Here is an 18,306-nt window from a genome sequence, read left to right on the forward strand (position 1 = left end):
TTTTTTTTTTTTTTTTTTTTTTTTTGGGGGGGTAGGGACAGAGTCTGAGACCATTCCCTAAGCAACACTTTCAGAGAAAAAAAAAAAAAAAAAAAAGTTTAAAAACCCAATCTAAGGAGTGAGCAAACTCAATCTCGATTTGAAATGACCAGACAAACCTCCTGCAGTGGCAGGTAGGTCTCCCCTGGGAACCACAGTAGCATAAGGCAGAAAAGTAATTACTTCTCTAACGTGGAACCAAAAAAAGTTCCCATCAGCCTTATAAAAGCTCCCTGTCTGCTAACAGAGACCAAGCAGGGCTCCTGTGAGGAACGCAGAGTGACCACTGTCCCCATCCAAGCACCCACCGTTACCTTGAACTCCAGCTCCATGCCTGTCACGTGCTCCCCGACTTCAATCTGTGCCAGTTTCTGGATGTAGGTGTAGAGGTTCCTCGCTGGGACCTCTGTGTTGCCACAAGCAACAGCCTCAAGCAAGGCATCGTGTATAAAGCTGTACTGGTCTTCTGTCTGCACCATGTAATTGCGCTGTGACCTCATGAGCGTGACGTGCCCGTAAATGTCCACTGTCTTCTCATGTTTTATCCTCTCGAGCATGGCGTCGATCACAATGAAGCAGCCTGTCCGTCCAACGCCCGCACTGGGGGGAAAACAAAATTAAAAAAAAAATAAAAATAATGAAGTGATGGGACTACTCTGCCACTGAAGGAAGATAGTCCAGAAGGCCACCCACAAGTGAGGATCTTTCCACTGCAGTAACAGGGGAGAGGCAGATGCACAAGGCAGAGAGCGAATGCCAGAGGCATTTGGTGGCTGGGCCGGACCCTGGGCCTTGTGAACGCGGCTACTGATGGACTGAGGCAAAGGCAATCCTGGCAAAGCAGCCAAACGGGTGCGTCCAGCTGTTGCAGAACTTTGTTGGATTAAAGGAACTGGTGCTGGTGAGCAGTCACCTTGGTGTGTTGCTCTTGACAGTTAAAAATAGTTGGAGGGTTTGGACAGCTGTACAACAGGCCCTGGAGGACAGTGGTGACACCAAAGCCACAGCAGCCCTGAGCCAGTGAGCGCCGTGCTGCGCTAGGGCCACTAAAGCCTGTGCTGGGACCTAAAAAGCTGTTTGTCTGAACCCCACCTGGGCCAGTGCTGCCCTAACAGCTGCGAGAGGCTGCTGGGTCAGAGCCAGCAGAGGGCAAGGTCCCCTCATCTCCGGTGTCTGGCTGTACGCCGCAGCACTCAGGCTTAGCCCCAGAGTTTGCAGCGTGCAGAGGTTTGCTTTGTTCAGCTCAGTTTAGCAAAAACTTCCCAGACCAAGTTTGGTCTAACGTCACCCGAGGACAGGATGGAAGATGAAAAGTTGCCTCTGGTGACGTGCCTATTGCCCCTTCGTCCTGGTCTGCCCCGTTTCTGCTGCCTCTTCATCTGTGACATCCCGGGACAGGCGCTCTCCTGGCAGACACACAACTATGACAATTCTAGGCAGGGGGCTCTAGGCTTGAACAAAAGCCTGGCACAATCTAAGGGCTTAAAAAGCCCGTTTAATCACTCAGATCTTTCAGCAGCTGAGAAACTACTGATGTTGTAATGAGTAACATGCGTCACCTCTTTTCCTAAATGTTTTTGTGCATCGAGGTAACATCAAACTTGTGTGTAATGGCATTTGTGAATCAGCAGGGCTCTGTGGGTCTGGGCATTGGCCGCTGCTAATAAAGGGTTTCCTTTTACTATTCCAGTGCAGTCCCTTTTTTCATAAAGCCCTCTTGATCTCTTTTAATTAGACTACCTAACACCTGAACCAAGCAGGTGACTGAAGCTTTGGCAAGAATTTAGCAGCTGATTTGGGAGCCGGTTCCTGCGCATTGTGAGCTGACAGCTCCCTTTATTCATTTTCTGAGAGGTGCACGATAATTGCCATCTGCAAGGTTAGTGATAAGTTGCCCACTTACAAAGACTGTTTAAATGGCATCCTCTAGGAGAGGCAGGATTAGCTTCCCCCAGCAGCCTGTAAAATTCAGATCGTTTTCCTCAGTGCCGAGTAACCTGCAGGTTCCTCCACACCCTCCCGAGGAACACAGGGATTTATCTAAGTTGAGGCTGCAAGCATTCCTCGTCGGGTTGTAAATTGAATTAGGGAATGCAACCTGCCCACAGGGGCCTTCAGTCTGTCATTATCAGAACGGCTGCAGCACTCAACGCCCCCCCCCCCACCTCTTTCAATCACTGTCAGCTCTCCCTTTGACAGCCGATGCAGCTCTGACTCCCAAACACCTGACGCAGCAACACCGCGCAGCTTTCCAGGCCACACTCCATCTCTGTCCTTTCCCCTTGTGACAAAAAACAGCCCCTGCACACAGAACCAGACACCGGCACAGCACGGGGCGCTTTGCTTTTGCCATTGCTAACAAGATCCGAGTGATTTGGTGGGAACTAAACCACTCGTCTCAGGAAATTCTGCGCTCGGTGAAAATCCCAAATGTCCTCCTCAGCTGCTGCCTGGGGAATCCACTTCACAGGACTCGCTAGGAGACTGCAGGTCAGTCAAGTCCACCCTCAGCTTCTGCCTCCCTTGCAGGGGTTGGGTACCTGCAGTGCACCACGATGGGACCAGCGTCGGGGGGGTTGCAGGTTTTCACCCGTCTCAGAAAAGCCAGGAAGGGGGTGGGATACTCGGGGACCCCGTGGTCAGGCCACGCCGTGAACTGGAACTGGCGGACCTCCCGCTTCTCACTGGAGCCGTTCTGCAAAGACAAGAGAGCACCAAGAGCAATGTGAGGTACCAGCACGGGGCCGGGGGCTGCCCGCCGGGGGCAGAAGAGGAGCGGGAGGAAGGTCACCTTGTGAAGGGAGAACGTTCGAACGCAGAACGTGGCCAGTTCGATGGTGTCGAGTAACGTCACCTGAATCATTCCATAGGTGTCTGTACCCCGGCCCGGCCAGTACTGGTCACACTTGATCTGGAAGACAGGATTTCTCAACGCTGGGACAAACCCTGTGCCACGGGGGGAGCTCATTCCACAACTGCCCTGAGGTGGTTACAGGTGAAGCTGGCCGGGTCACAAAGGGGAGGGAAGGTGCAAAAGTCTTTCCAGAGCACCAGGACAGGGACAGACCCGCCTTGGAAAGCTGCGACTGACTAAGCACAGGCTTTGATGCACCACATCAATCATGGAGACAATAGATTGGAATGATCCTGAAGATTACAGTGAATGTACTGGGGCTTGTTAAACAAGGGAACTGAATGTGAGACGTGCCACATGATTAACTCCGAGACAGACCTACAAAGCATGCAATGGGATTGAGTGTCCTCTTCTCTTGGAGTTGCAAAGGAGGCTGCAGCTTTCCAGGGTGAATGGTTTGTTTTTTTAAAGGCAATGAATCACTGAACTTTCAGGGTGCTGGCAAAACAGGCAGAAATCCCCCACTGACATAAATGTGGGTTGCAGATCAAAGGGATTTGCTGTTTCCCAACCCTACCCTCCAATCCCCCAGGATTATGACTAACTAGTCATCCTTCTCGTGCATCTTACCCGTGATTTCTCCTCCAGCTTAGTCATCATAACAATAGTAGCTGAGCGCTGCTCCCACACCATCCTCCAAAAGTCTCCAAAGGTCTCTGGCAGAGGCCCCTGCGTGGCGATGTAGGCATTCTGCTTCCGGTAGCCATCAATGTAGTTGGCATTAATGTAATCGCTGCCCACAATTCCTGTACGAAACCAGCAAAAGCGAGTTAGTGAATCGCGCAGGACTTCAGAGTTAGAAGCATGAGATCTCTGCAGGAATGCCGATAGAGATAAATTCCCCTACAAAAACACCAGGGCCTCCATGGCTTGGTGGGTTAGGATCACAGCTCTTTGCGAGTCTTTCCCAGCTGAAGCTCCTGCCTCCAAGGTCTGCACTGCAGGGAGACAAATAACTTCTTGCAAAAATTAAAGAGACCGAATATCAAGCCTTGAAACCATGGTCTTCCCACTGGTGTTGCTAACAGGAGCAAAAGTCCTGGCCTAGGGCTCTTGCTTGACTGGTCTCAAACAGGACAAAACCAAGTGCTTGTCCCTGAATGCCCAGAGTAAATGCACCTGGCTGATGCACTGCACAGTCCATAGTCTAAGCCCAGGCAGTGAGCTACAGCTGGACAAAGTAAGGAATAAAACCAGGCTTGATTCAGCCAATAAAGGCTTTGAAATTGCAGGCTTTGACTTGTTTTAAATTGTCTGCTGTCAGTTTTAGGAGTGGGTTTTTTTTCCATTCGCCCGAGTTACAGGCTATTGAGTTACAGCTGCTTGCCTGTGTCCTTGCTTGAGGGGTTTGATACGAGTGGCAGGAGGCACTGCCAGAGTGAAGAGGGTGATTGGGACGTGGCAGGAGAAAACTGCTCTGAAGTTAAAATGGACACTGGCAAGCAGGGATGTTCAGGTTCAGCTTTCGAGAGCCTCCGAGGTTGGCGCAGAGGATGCGCGCTGGTTGGCGATCTGGCCTGTTCCTAATTACAGCAGAGCGGCTGGCAAGGTTGGCAGGTTCCTGCTAACCCATGATTAACTCGGTACAGAACGCTTAACTCCTGTCTCGAGGGGGAGCCAAGGGTGGGGAGCAGCACCAGTATGAAATTGGGTTGCTAGTCCTCAGCCTGCTGCAGCAATAGGCATTGCTGCTTCTGTTGGCGAGGTGCAATCCACGCTGAATTGCCTGCCAGTCCTCAAGGGTACTTGGTAATTTCAGCTGCTGGTAGAAATGGCTTTTGATTAAATTTCTGGAGGGTTCCCTGCCCCCATTCCTTCCCAATCTGAAATTTCAGGAGGGAAGGCGGCTGTGCAGCAGCAGCAGGAACGTGATCAAGGCTGAGCTTCCGGAATTAATCTCCTCTCCAGCCCCCTCGGGTCCACTCTGTAATTTAAAATGGTGGCCATGAGCTCCTGCAATGTTTCGCTGTGTGACAGGCCCAGTTACAGAGAAGTCACGGAATTAAAGCCACTACTTCTTCCCAACCAAGCAGACGGTGACAGTTTGCAGCCTTGACAAATCCAGATTTAAAACAAAGAGAAAGCAACAACTAATTCCTCCGACTCCTTTCATCTTCCAGCCCCCAGCATAAAATACAGCCTGGTAGGAAGGAACACACCAGCCAAGACATGTCAGAACCTCTCAGATGCTTGAAAATGAAACCTTGGCCTGTCATACTTGCACCACGGGTCCCTCCCAATGCCACCTGGGCAGAGCTGGGACTGCTGCCTGCATCCAGCCCCGTGCTTCTGTTTTCCTGAGAGCTGAGACCAGCCCGAAGTGTCCTTCATTCCTCCAGTTGTGCTCTTCTCCTTTCCCTTGAATAACGTGGCAACTTTTAAAAGACTTTTCTTTCCTTGGCTCATGCAATATTAATCTCAGAAGAAAACCAAGCCAGAACACAGTCATCTTCACAATGAGAAATGTTTAAAATCCTTTCAAGGCAGACAAGACCAATCCAGATTTGTGCAGCTTTCTGGCAAATCACCACGATCTGTTGTTACTTCAGGAACAGTTCTTCCACTTCCCCGCATCCCTCGGAGTTACCTCAGCAAAGGGAGATTATTCTAGCAATTCCCTTGTCAGGACTTCTAAATTAACCTTTCCATTCACCAGGGGGTTATTAGGACATCCCATATCCTCTCTGCTCAGATGACCAGCTCTTGGCAATGCTAGACTGGCCTTAAATGCTTTATCCCTAACAGCACAGCCCCACACAACCCGAGACGATGAAACCTGACTATTATCTCAGCAGCAGCAACCAAAGCAGGTGCCCTGTTAAACTCCATCTCCTCTCCACCAAAAGCCCCTCTTATCCTAGTGTGCACCAGAGCAACTCTGTCAAGAGCCACGAGTTGTGAAATTTAATGTAAATTTTCTGACTGCACCACCACTCACATAAGAGGCTCAAGAAGCAATTTATGACCTACCAGGCTAACACTAACCCCTTCTTATTCTTACCCTTTTAGGGGCCAGGACTGCAGCAGGAGCTGCATATTAAGTAATCTTTATGTCTGTACAACTCAGCAGGCACGTGTTTGCTATGTTGCTGACACATCTGTACGATCAGCCCTGTGCTTGCTTCTCATTCAACCGCTGTCCAGATACACTCCACACCCATTGCCACCCACTGCCCTGTTCCTGCTCTCTCTGAAGCACTATGTGGTCTGAATTCTTCCCGTTAAGTCAGGAACATATCGAGCAGGGATCTCCAAGTAAAGGGAAGACAGTTTCTTGATAAACCAGCCCTTGAAATAAGAGATTGCAGCTCCAGGGAATATGTCAGTCACCCAAATTAAACAAATGCCTGGTTTACAGAGGTATCTCCTTGCTAAACTCCCCAGGACATGCTAAGAGAAGAATATAAACAGGGAATATCGTAAGGGAGAAGAGCACGTGCAGTAGCACCAGCACTAAGGTGCAGGAGCAGAGATGCTACAGTACCTTCAATGGGCAGCAGGATGACACGCGAGTGGTCGTAGGCGATCACGTTCGCGTAACGGTTTTTGGGCTTGTTGACTTCGAGGTTGGAGTGCTCCCAGGTGAACTGCTGGCCAGGGTCAATGGACTGGAGGAATTGGGAAAGAAAACAGAAGAGTCAGGGAGGGGAAAAGCAGCAGATCAACCTCCTAATACCTTGTTCTGCAGGGGACAGATGCTGGCTCTGGAGATCTGGGTGAGGAACACAGCGTTGGCCCTTTGCTTCCCTCAAGAACCGATCTCTGCCGTGAGCAGCCGCAGCCCGACAGCCCAGTGTGCTCCCAGCCCCCCTCCCCTGGCCCCCAGCGTGGTACCTGAGATAATCCCCCCTCTGGCATGATGCAGCGCAACCCGGTGGCAAAAGCATCAGTGCCATTTCAGGCTGCAATAGGGGATCGTACTTCTGCTGGGTTAGTTACAGCCCTGCGCTGCCAGCACTGATAAACGGCCGGCAATTGGGAGAGAACAACGGCAACAATCACATCAGGATGTATTTATGAAATGATGAAGAGGCTAAATCTGTGCATGGTTAAACTAAACAACGATTAAGAGGGCATAAATATACCAGTGTCTTGGTGAGCACTAATACCTGGGGAAGAAGATATTTAAGGTAGGACAAGGTTTAGAACTACGTGTGCAAGCGGGACACGAAACATCAGGGAGAAGACTTGCTGTTGTGGGCAGCAGGAGGGGACTGGGCTTCTCCACGAAGAGCAGAGATGACACGACTTGGGAGCACAAAGACTCAGTGCTGAAGGTCTCCCAAGTGCAAAGGGGGAGAAAGCCCCAGGGGATTCTGGCAGGGGCAGGCACCTGCCTGCTCCACAGGGCAGGACAAGTGCAGCTCTCTGGACAGAGAAGGGGTAAGGACCTTGGCCCTAAGAAACTGAATCGACATGGCTTTTTCCTAGAAGGGATGAAGGAGTCAATGATGCAATGCACTGGAGAGAAAAATCCTCTTTGCCTGTCCTGGTGATTTACGCCAGGTTTGGTGGTTGGTTTTTTTTGTGTTTTTTTAAAAATTTTTTTACTTCTCTCTCTCTAAAGTCCAGCTGTCCCAGATATGGAAATTAGGTTAATTACGTTTACCTCTAAATCCTCAGCCAGAGAATTAAATAAAACAAGGGCTTAATTCCTTCATCATTTTGCAGAGCCCTAGGGGTTTGCCTCAATTGGAGGCTTGGCAGGAGCGTGCTGAGTTGCGTTTCCCATCGCTCTCTCTCCCTGCCCGACCCTCCTGGCTGGGACACACACACACACAGACAAAGTCCTGCAGATGCCTGCCTGGATTTGGCCCTTTGAGCTCGCAGGGGTCAGCCCTTACCAGGCCCCTGCTCCCACTGCCCTCCCCTGCCCGTGCTGACCCCAGAGCCCCCGGGGCAGAGCTCAGCTCCAGCGCTACAAAACCACCCGACACCAACGTCCTCCTGCACTCTCGCTGCGGAGCATTTCTAACTAATGGGTATTTATACTGTTGTAATGTGTCTGTTTGCTCTCTATCCCTCTAATCTCGCCTCGCATTCATTTCATTAGCGATGTTTGTTTAGCTCTGGCTCTCCCACTAGAGGAGGTTGTGCTGGAACGAAGCCAGGGCACTTGGGATATTGCATTATGCAAATCAGTCTTTGAAATCTGGATAGAGCAGATTAACAGGCTGCTGCTCCCCCCGTGCCCCAACGTGGGGTGAAAGACCCCAACAGAGCAAATGTGCCTTCTCCAACGTGCAAACCCCCGCTCCGTGGGTGCAGGGCTGGGAGTACAGAACTGCTTCACCATGCTGATGTTGGCATGCGTGAAAACATCCCAGAACCAGTCCTTTGTTCAGAAAATACCCCCTCGCTCTCTGCCTGCAAACAGCACTAGGCAGCCTAGACTCGTTATTAGTCTAAAAATATCGGGGTATTTGAACAACAACAAAAAAATTCAGTCCTGTGTTCAGTCTGCGATGAAAGGCACCTGCGCACCGCCAGCACATGGGGAGCAGGTTTGGGCACACACAGAGTCCTTCCCCTCTGCTGCCACGGCACACAGTGGCACTGGGAACCTGCCATGCTCTTCCCCGTCCCCCCTCAGTCTGTCCTGGGACTGGTCCGACCCCTCAGCCCCGGCAAGGTGGGAATTGGGACAGTCTGGGGGAGTAATTTGAAATGCAAGTGCAGCAGCCACAGCTGGTCACCTGCAGGAGCCTCTTTCAGTGACCAAACATTAGCAGGAAGGAGAAAAATGAGAAAAACAAAACCCCTAGACAAGACAAGAAAGGCACAGATCATCCTGTTTTTCTCAGCGTTAGCTCCACGGCTGCTGCTGTCAGATCTGGAGGACTTACTGTTCATTTTGTTTAACTTCAGCTATCTAAAACTGGGTATCACACTTCTTGGCTTGGTCTCCTCCACGTTCAGCAACAAGACACCCCTAAGGACAACTCCCCGTCCGTCTGTCTGGCAGACATCTTCCAGAAGAGCATTCCCCTCCGTGAAGGGAGCTCAAACCCTGCCCCAAATCCCCACTCTTTGGACAGAAATGCCTCATGGAACAAACCTCTTTTTTTATCATCTGGAACTGAACCTAGCAAGGCACTGAGCAAGTACTTTATTTTCTGTATTTAATTTTCTATGGATAAATTGCTTTTTTATTTCAACTAACCAGATCCTTAAAACTAAGCTACGTTTATTTGGATGAGGGCCTGTCTGAATTTCCTAATTCCCTGCCTCTGCAAACCCATGCACAGCACTCACTCTTGCTCATACCTCATACTCTTGGGACAATTTCAGGTTATCATTAGCTTTGAGATGCTCTGTGTGTTCAGCCAGCTCGGAAACGGGGATTGGTGGGTGGCTGAGCATACCTAAAAGACAAGACAGCAGGAAAAGAATCTCATTTAATAATAACTAAAATTCATAACCGTTGCGCATTTTATAAGAAAGAAGAAACAGGAAAAGAAAAAAAATTACAATGTAAGATCTGCAATGAAAGTAGGGAGGTTAGAAGAGAAGAATTCAGGGCTCGAAATTGTGTCCTTGGAAGTAAAAAATAAAAATCAAGGAAATAAATTAAAAAAAACAACAGTAAAATGAGAGCGTTCCCATGATGGCCCCATTTTCAATGTGTAAATCAGAGCAAAACAAAAAGGAAAATCCAAAGAGCAGATGCATGTTAGCAATTCCAATAGTGGACTTAAAATGAGCAAACGCTGCCAGAGGAACCTACGCAGCAAATGTTACAGCACCCGCAATGATCATAAACAAACTCCAACACAAAAGAAGGGAAGGGGCAGGGATCCAGCCAACCATGGTGATGTGGGGCAGGGGAAGGGAATGCAGATGTGGGGAAGCAGGGGAGGCTTTTCAGGAATTATCCTTTGCACAACACTGGCTCTGAAAGCTTCTTGGTGAGCTCATGGACGCTGCGGTTTAACCTTCACCGCTCCAGGGGTGCGACCAGGTATGGAAAGTGTCAAGCACTGGCTCCTCTTCCTGCTGACGGCCAGCGGAGGATGGTCCTGCTGGAGCACAGCCCGCAGACACCAGCGCTGCGCTGCCCTCGCCCTCCCTTTCCCACCTACAGGGCAGGTGGTACCGACCCCATTGCAGCCTCCGCTGGGGAGGTCGATCCCTTTGTGACAGAGAAGCAAAAGATCCTCTTGCCCCTTCTCAGTCTGGGGGATGGGAAAGAATTTGCTGGGGAGACCGATGCCTCATGACCCTGGTTCACCCGCTGTCCCTGCAATTCTCACCAACACTTAAGCTGTGCTCGTACTGAGGCTGACAGAACAGCCAGAGCACAGACTCCATCTTCTCGGTGCTGTGCTGGTAGCGGGAGGGCCACGCTGCACCACACTGGTCGGACTGAGGGCACATCTCGGCCACGAACGGGGCTGAGCAGTGAAGGCAGACTCAGTTTTCAGTCTCACAGGTGATTTGTAACATCCTGCTCCAAGAGGGGCAGCTGGAGCTCTGGAAGGAGCAGGGATCCTTCCCGTCCTACCACCTCAAATAGCTACGCCACAAATCAAGGTGGAAAAGCGCTCCGTGCTTTGCTCATCTGCATTGGATTATGTTTTTCCAAAGGCTTCCCATGCTGTCTGTCAGCCGACCCCGCTACAGATGAGAGCGGCCAGGCGAGGACAGCAGCATGCCAAGAAGCCCTGGGCAGTGCCCCCAATGAGAAGGACAGGAGTGGAGAGGAGATGGAAGCCAGGGAGAATTTCGAGCCCCGTGGGTGTTGGTGTGTGACAAAGCAGCGGCGGTGGCAGCAGCATGGTCAGATACTCCGAAAACTCAGCACAGAGATGGCAAAGCAAGCATGACATCCTCAGTTTTACAGTGACTTCTAGAGAGATGCTGCTTCCCCCAGGCCTGGGGACAGGATGAGTCTGCCACAGAGTGGGCATTTGAGCCACCACTTCAACAGGTTTCTCCTAAGCTAACTAGACAGCTATTTTCAGCACAAGGAAGTCTGGCTGAAAATAGAAGCAGGGCGGGGAAAAGACCAAAAAAAGCTCACAAAAATAACCCTGAAGTTCCAGAGGCTGCACTGGCTCCGTTCTACTCTGCTGAGGACCAGGGCAGAAAGACTCTCCCAGCTCATGGAGGAAAAGCTTCTTGTTAATCTTTTGCTGTCCCATAGCCCATCACACCTGGAGAAGGATTTCTCCTTTGCTTCCCACCCCAGACTGGAAGGTGGCTGCTGTCCACCCCAGCAATGGATGTAGACTGGGGGTGCTGGGAGGAACTGGTCCTCTCTCTGCCCATGTGGGACAGGAAGGCCACACTGGCTGAGATGCCACAGATCAGAGACCAAACCAAGTCAAAAATATAAACATTCTTCTCAGTGTCTGTCCTTCTGCCTCTGAAAGCAAGGGCTGGAGAGGGCAGCAAACGTACCTTCAGCTGTAGCATTAGAGCAAAGCCAAACCCTACTCAGAACAACTTCTGACAACTCAATAAACCATCTCCAGATCTCTGTGGGTCACCCCCTCACTGATTTCTTCCCCCCCTGGGCTGGGAGGCAGCCGGGCAGCTCTCGGCCCAGCTGCTACCACCTGACTCTGCTGCAAAAAGCCAGAGATTATTTGCTCAAGCGTGCTTAGAAACAGTGCTGTAAATGAAATCCCAAATGATGAACACGTAGGTTAAAAGGAAAAACAACCACAATCAGAAAACCTAGTAATAACAAGCAAGCAAGCAAAAAAACCATCCCAGATTCTCTTTGGCTTAGAAGTCATGGAGCAGTACGTGTCACTCTCTCTGAGCAAGTGGGCTGCATGGGAAAGGCCCACTGTGACAATCTGGAATGAGAAGTCACATTCCCCTTGAAGGCATTTCACAAGTTTCCTTCATAAGAGCTCCAAGAAAAATCCTCAGCGTGACTGGCTCCTGAAAACCAGCTCTGTCTCTTTGCTGGGGAACATCCCGCCCCCACCTCCAACTCACTGCAAACAGACACCGGCTGAGATCACATGGGAACTTGCCCCGTTCTGCTGCTGTTAAAGTCACAAATCTCCTTGTCGGATCAATTTCTAGGTCTCTTTATAATAAAAGAAGAATGGAGATCTCTGCATCGATAAACATTTTCCTGGTCAAAGTGCCAAGTGCATGGGAGTTCCCATCGAGATCCAGGGGGAGTTTGATATGAGATGAGCCAGGACTGGTACTTCCCAGTGGTATCAGCCAGCGCTGCTGGGTCAGCTACAGCAGCATCCTTTTGTCTGCTTTAATTTAGTATCTCTTTTTTAGACAAGAGAGCAAACAGCTCAAAGGTTCCTCTGCTCAGTGGCCTCCTGGCTACCTGCAGGGCTGCCACTCAGGGAGACCTCCTGCAGCGGGGAGGGTGGCAGAGGGAGCGCTGCCGTGGGCCTGGGTTCAGCCAAGGATCAGGGTGGCTTGAAAAAAACCACAGAAACCCCCTCTGTTACAATAAGGGGGTTGAGGGGAGGTGGCAGGTGGGCTGGAACAGTATTGACAGGAGTATTCAATACCAAAGAGATCAATATTTGGATTAAACTATTCTGAAAAATGTCCCAGCCCTCAAATCTCTGAGCACAAGCAGCATCTGGGATTCTTCATGTTTGTCAGCTGAAACCTCACATCTACCTCCCTGCCCAGCATTGGGGGGGAAAAAAAAAAAAAAAAAAAAAAAATCAAACCCAAAACCCACCCAGCAAAGCTGTGATCTTGGCTCCTAATGGGGATGAAGTCTTTTAGAGCCAGTCTCATCTAACATTTCAATCACTTGAATCTCTCTAATCTTATCACAAAAGACTTGATTCTCTGTGCACCAGCCAACTCGCCAGAAACGTCACCCTAACATCTGTTACATGGGCCAGAGCCCATTTATCCTTGCAAAATCACCACGGCTGGATGACACTCTGCATGAAACCCAGGGGGTGTGGAGATCATGGAGAGGCCTCTGGTCTTTGTGCTCCTGGAACAAGTTGATGCCAAGGAACAGACACCTGCCACAGATGGGGAACGGCCCTTTTCCTCGCCTGACATGAAAAGGTGCCTGTGTGGCTCTCTCCAAAGAGTGAGGGGATCGTCAGCTGCAGCTCTGGTTTTCCCTTTCCCTACGTTAGGAAGCAATGAACACAAAAGCACAGGCACGCACACACACAACGCTCACACACTGGTGCACAAAAGATTGCTTTCTGCCCGTGAGCAAGTACGAGGGACATTTAGCCAAGCTTCAGAAATGAAACACCTCCGACAACGGGGAGAAAAGGAAGCCTTGGAAACCCAGGTCTTTCTCCTGGGACAGCAAAAGAGACACAGAAGGACAGACAGCATCCCACATTGCTACCAGGGGCTCTACTCTGCTGCTGCTGCTGCTACCCTTGTCTTGCAAAAGGCCTGTTATTTGATACTGTAAAACTGGAAGCGCGGTTCAGACAAACAGATGGCACAGAAAAGGGATGAGATGGGCAAACACTGCAGGAATACACAGATTTCAGAAACAAAAAAAAAAACAAACCAAACCAAACCCAAAACAGGAACAAAACAGAATTGGAAAGGAAAGCGACAGAAGAGGAAAAAAAAAAATAATGAGGGGGAAAATGAAACCAACAGGAACAAAAACACACAGGAACTAACTTTCAAAGTCAAACTCAGGGTCACTGAGAGGGCTGCTCAGACCAGAATCTGCAGAAAACAGTAAAAAATAAATAAATAAAATATACACTTTTTAAAAATTTTCATGCTAATAACAAAACCAAAAAAACCAACATAAATCTAAAGAGGAAAAGAAAGTTATTTTTTGTGCTGATTAGGCTAGGACAGGGTATCTGAGATGTCCTCTGCTCTCCCCTCTCTGAGCTGCACAGATGCTCACGCACACTCCCATTCCCACGTCCCCCACTCTTCTGTTGCTGGGGGCACGACAGAAACTCTCTGCTTGCTGGGCTCTGGGTCACCTGGCTGGAGAAGAGCCTACAGGGCCTCTTTTAAACCACAATATATTTCATTTAAATGACTCTTAATTCAGACAGCACCTACGGAGTCTTCCCCTGCAAACTGCACCACAGTCTCTCTCCATCATCACCAACACACTCCAAGCTCTGATTTTCCATCCAGTTCCGTTTTCACCCAACTGTTTGCAAAATTCTGTGGGAGGCAGGTGACCAACTCTCCCAAATCCTTTCAAACCTTTTACTGCTTTACAAACTATATAGCAGAATAAACTAGATAAACTCCTTGGCTAAAAAGAAAAGATGGCAGCATCTTTCTGAAGTTAGACCAGACAAAGCCAGGCAGTGTTTGGAGATCTGCAGACCCTTGCCTAGCAGAGCCTTAATGGCAGGTTTGCATGTTTTAGCTACCTTTTACAGCCTCTTAGACCAAGAATTCAGAGGCAGAGCATGATCAAAACAGCAGGGTCAACAGAAGACAGACTCACTCATCCATCGATCACGTTAACTGAAGCTCACAAGCACTCTTAGCTGACTCCGCTATCCTGTGGGGACAGGGAGAAATACCCAGTAAGGGAAACACATGAACCAGCACTTCCAGCTGCTTCTCAGCACCCAGGCTAAGCTGGACGGCCACAATCTTTTATCTTTATTTCTATCTCAGCGTAGGTTTCGCATGGGGGAGCGCAGCTCTTTCTGTTGGGTCTCACACCACCACCTGGAGCACCCAGAAGCCAGCCAAAACACCCCCAAGGGGAGCTCCTGTTTGCACCCAGTATGTAACACCGAGCACACACAAATGCAAACTGCTGCTGAGCTGCAGTTAGGGACCCTCAGAAGATCTCAAACACCTTCAGACTCTCCTGCAAGAGCACTGCTAAGTAAGGGCTGATTTAGGGACCTAACTGCTGCTGAACTGCTCTGCATTCAGTCCCTGCACGCTGATCTGAACCTGCACCCACCCCTCAGCTGAGATTCAGTTGTTCCTAAGCTTGGGTTGATACCAACAGGTTGTTTCTAACTCTTTTTGATAAGAAGCCCTCAGCTCAGTGCTGCCTTTGTGCTTCCCCGAAGATCCCTGTCCTCTGGGTACCTACCGACTTGCCAACCTCATCCTAAGTAAACTCAGACAACGCTAAGGACAGGACTGGGATGGGAAGGGGAAACAGGAGCTGCAGAAACATTACTAACAAGCACAAAACAGCAAAAAAATACAAACAAACTGAAAACAATAGCCAGCCCCCAAAAAGCACAATAAATTCCCTTCCAAATCCTCAAGCACCAGGAACTCGGAGGTGGAGGCGTGTGCCAGTGTGCAGGCACTGCTCAGCATCCCCAAGTGTCCGTCTGCGTGAGGACGTGCCTGGGCCGTGTCAGGGGTGGGTTGCAGAGGTGCCATGCAGGCAGCTTCGACATGCATGTACATGGGGACACACGTGTACAGGAAGGAGGGTGCAACAAGCCTCTCTGCCCGGGGGTTAAGTGCAGTTACTCGCTTGCTCACCAGCCGGTCGCAGCGACAGCGCCTCGTCTGCGCAAAGCAACCAGCTGCCTTTCTCTCTCCAAGCAACCCCCGGGGCAGGCCTGGCTCCTACCAGGAGTGTTTCAGCCCGTAGGCAGAAAGTGGCCGTTGCAGATGTGGCTGGAGCAGCACGTGCTGGGTAGCCTGCCACGCTTCGTCTCTCAGGGCGAGGCACAGGGCTGCGTGGCAGCATCAGTGGCCCAGTAAGTAAGGCACGGCCACGGCACTCCCAGCTGTGTGTTTAGCCCAGAATGCACCAATTTACTTGGGTATCCAGGAAAGCCCTTCTTCCTGCCTTGCTAGCGATGGGTAGAGCCTGGGCAAGGCCCGTGAGGCTCCCAGCAAAGGTTTCTTTCAGCTTAGCATAGACAAGGCTTGAGGTTCCTCGGCTGTGTCCTAGGCCAGGCCTGGGTCCCAAAGGCAGCACTGCGGCAGCCTTCACGCAGGCAGGAAGGGGCTAAGGAAAGGGTAGTTGCTCTGCTCCTGCCTTCCTGGTGAGAAAGGCTGGTTAGCAGGCGGTTACCTGGGGTCTGGAAGTTGATTCGCCTCATTTCCACAGGGTCCTTAGGGTGGTGAGGGGTGATTTCAGCGTTGTTCAGGAGGCATTTTGTCCGTGGCTCTGAATCTTTCCGTTTGCTTTATAAAACAAACAAACAAAAACCAAAAACAAGAAGACAAAGCAGCTTAGCTCATGGGCCTTTTAGTCTTTTCAGCTACTTGGGCCGTGTTCACACCTGAGCATAGTTCCTGATGAAATCTGGGCCAGATGCAGCCAAGGACTGAAGGTATATAAAACGCATCAGAAAAGGGATGGGGTTTGGAAGGTTTTGTCGGTGCTGTATTTGACGGGTTTACAATGGCCCAGCAGCCCCTCAGCAGCTTCCTGACAAGTTTGGAAGTTCCCCCTTTGTCCTAGCATAAGTACAGACAGGCACAAGGAGCAGGTGAGGTGCTGTGAGCTCACACCTCAGCCTCCCTGCACAGACAAGCCTCCACCGAATTCTGCAGACCTCTGCAAGCAGAAACCTTCCAATTCCGGCCAAGCCATTTTCAGCCTGAAAGAACCAGAGCCAACATAATCATTTGGAAAAGTACAGAATCTCCTGGCCATGACCTTGGACATAAATACTGATATTGCTCTGTTGGCTTGTTTTGGAGCTCTCAGTGCCTTGCTGCAGAGAAGTCAGAGCAGTGCTTTTCAACCTTTTTTGATCTGCAGAACCCTAAAAGTCTGGGTTCAAAAAACAGTGTAGACACGTCCTCTCCCACCACAGCTGTGCCTGCTGAGATCTGTCTCACCTCCTTGCCAGAAGCTGAAGCCCAATCCAACCTGCCAGCTGAGCTGTGCATATAAGTGCTTCCTAATATATTTTGCTCAAAATGGGTTAGGTTAGCCAAGGTAGTTAAAGTCTTTGCTGACCTGGCTCATTCTCCTTGAAAAGAATTTGGAAGCAAAGCCCAGTGCTGATCTGAAGATGTGATAACCTCTGGCAAGGGAACAGTGACAAACTGTTGGGAGCAGAACTTCCCCAGCGGGCAGAGAACATGTACCCACACCCTGAGGCTTGCAAATACTGTCCCAGCTCCTCTGGTAAGCTGGCTGTAGAGCTCCTCACCTCTCCTGCTTGGGTTGTGCAGGAACCTCCAATAATATGCCTGCAGCAATAATGGCAATTACTTAGGCAGAGAGGAGGTTATTCAGTACATTTTTAGCTGTCTCTTAATGTCATTAATAGCTTAGAAGAAGTGGCGTGAGCCCTGCCAGCACTGCATGGGGCAGCATTTCGGAATTACACCACTCTGCAGTCTGGGAGTAGTTTATTATTGCCTCAGTTCTGAAACTGCTGTTAATAGTTAATTGGCTAAACCCATCAGTTACTTCCAGTGAAAGCTCTTCCAGCCTTGGAAATGGTTTGAAGTAAGTCTCATTTTTGCAGTCATAAACGAACTCTGTTAGAAGTCCCTGGGTGATGGGGCAAGAGCAGCTTTTGCAATGGGGTGAGGACAGCTCAGCTGTAAGATTCTGCTGCTAGTACGCCAGTGGCTCAGGGACAGCCTGTATGGAGCAGCCAGACATGGAGAAAACCTGCTTTCACCTCTGACTGCAACACAAATGGGTGTTTCTCTGCTCCATTAACCCAACATTTTATGAGCCGTTTACCGTCACTGCTGCTCAGCTTGAGAAAGGGCCATTATATTTAGGAACGGACAAGCAGGAAAAAGCTGGGCTTTCTTTGCTTTTTCTGCCCTGATTCAAACATGGTCCTGTGCCAGGCTGACACAGGGTTTCTGTCAGGACAAGTCTAATGGTAGGATCTGTATAACAAAGCCCCATCACCACAGACAGTAAACACAGCCTAACACACAGCAAGAAAGAACCTAAGGAAATGGCAAATCTGGAGCTCTTACCTGTCTGGCTTGCTGTCCAGGAAAGCAGTAAGTGGAGAGAAGACAAGACAAATGATCAGGTTAGAAAGGACTTGCAGAGGAAAAGGGAAGCATTTGCTCAGCTCTAATCGTGGTAACATAGGTGGAAGTAGGACCAGCAAAGATTACCCATTTAGTGCTAACGAACACCAAGAAGGACCACCCGAGTCCCTGACCCAGAGCACTGGTGTGCCCAGCAGCTTCACACATGCTGGGATGCACATAAGCAAACACACCTGAGCAGATGGAAGATGGAGCAGGGTTAAGAGAGCTCCCTCCATCCTGGGTACTAGATGCCTCAGCTAAGGACACCCCTGCATTGGCCATAGCTGCCATCCTGCCTCTTTTCTTGATCCATTTTGCTCAGCATCTGCTCCCTCTCCTACCCTCTTCCACTGCACAGCATGGCCTGTGTGTGGTCAGGGGCCCCTGTTCTTATCCATGTACCATGAGCTGCTCAGAAAGCCAAGAAAAAGGGAGAA

General features: G+C 50.0%; 1 protein-coding gene across 23 annotated transcripts in view; it reads right to left on the reverse strand.

The window, feature by feature from the left end:
• PTPRS (protein tyrosine phosphatase, receptor type S) overlaps positions 1–18,306 on the reverse strand; it is a 152,324-nt gene that overhangs the window by 5,407 nt on the left and 128,611 nt on the right. For 13 of the 23 annotated variants that reach the window (XM_026865022.1, XM_026865017.1, XM_026865014.1 and 10 more), the window contains 9 exons: positions 17,807–17,818; positions 15,921–16,033; positions 13,562–13,609; positions 9,221–9,318; positions 6,438–6,561; positions 3,524–3,699; positions 2,831–2,950; positions 2,580–2,734; positions 354–639 (listed from right to left, as the gene is read on the reverse strand). In XM_026865022.1, coding sequence (XP_026720823.1) covers positions 354–639; positions 2,580–2,734; positions 2,831–2,950; positions 3,524–3,699; positions 6,438–6,561; positions 9,221–9,318; positions 13,562–13,609; positions 15,921–16,033; positions 17,807–17,818 — 1,132 coding nt within the window. The remainder of the gene's footprint in view (positions 1–353; positions 640–2,579; positions 2,735–2,830; positions 2,951–3,523; positions 3,700–6,437; positions 6,562–9,220; positions 9,319–13,561; positions 13,610–15,920; positions 16,034–17,806; positions 17,819–18,306) is intronic. The other 10 variants (XM_026865028.1, XM_026865023.1, XM_026865027.1 and 7 more) reach the window with 3 other exon arrangements.

This window comes from Athene cunicularia (genome assembly GCF_003259725.1).
Source record: "Athene cunicularia isolate RWA chromosome 28 unlocalized genomic scaffold, athCun1 chr28_part1, whole genome shotgun sequence".
Lineage (NCBI taxonomy): Eukaryota > Metazoa > Chordata > Aves > Strigiformes > Strigidae > Athene > Athene cunicularia.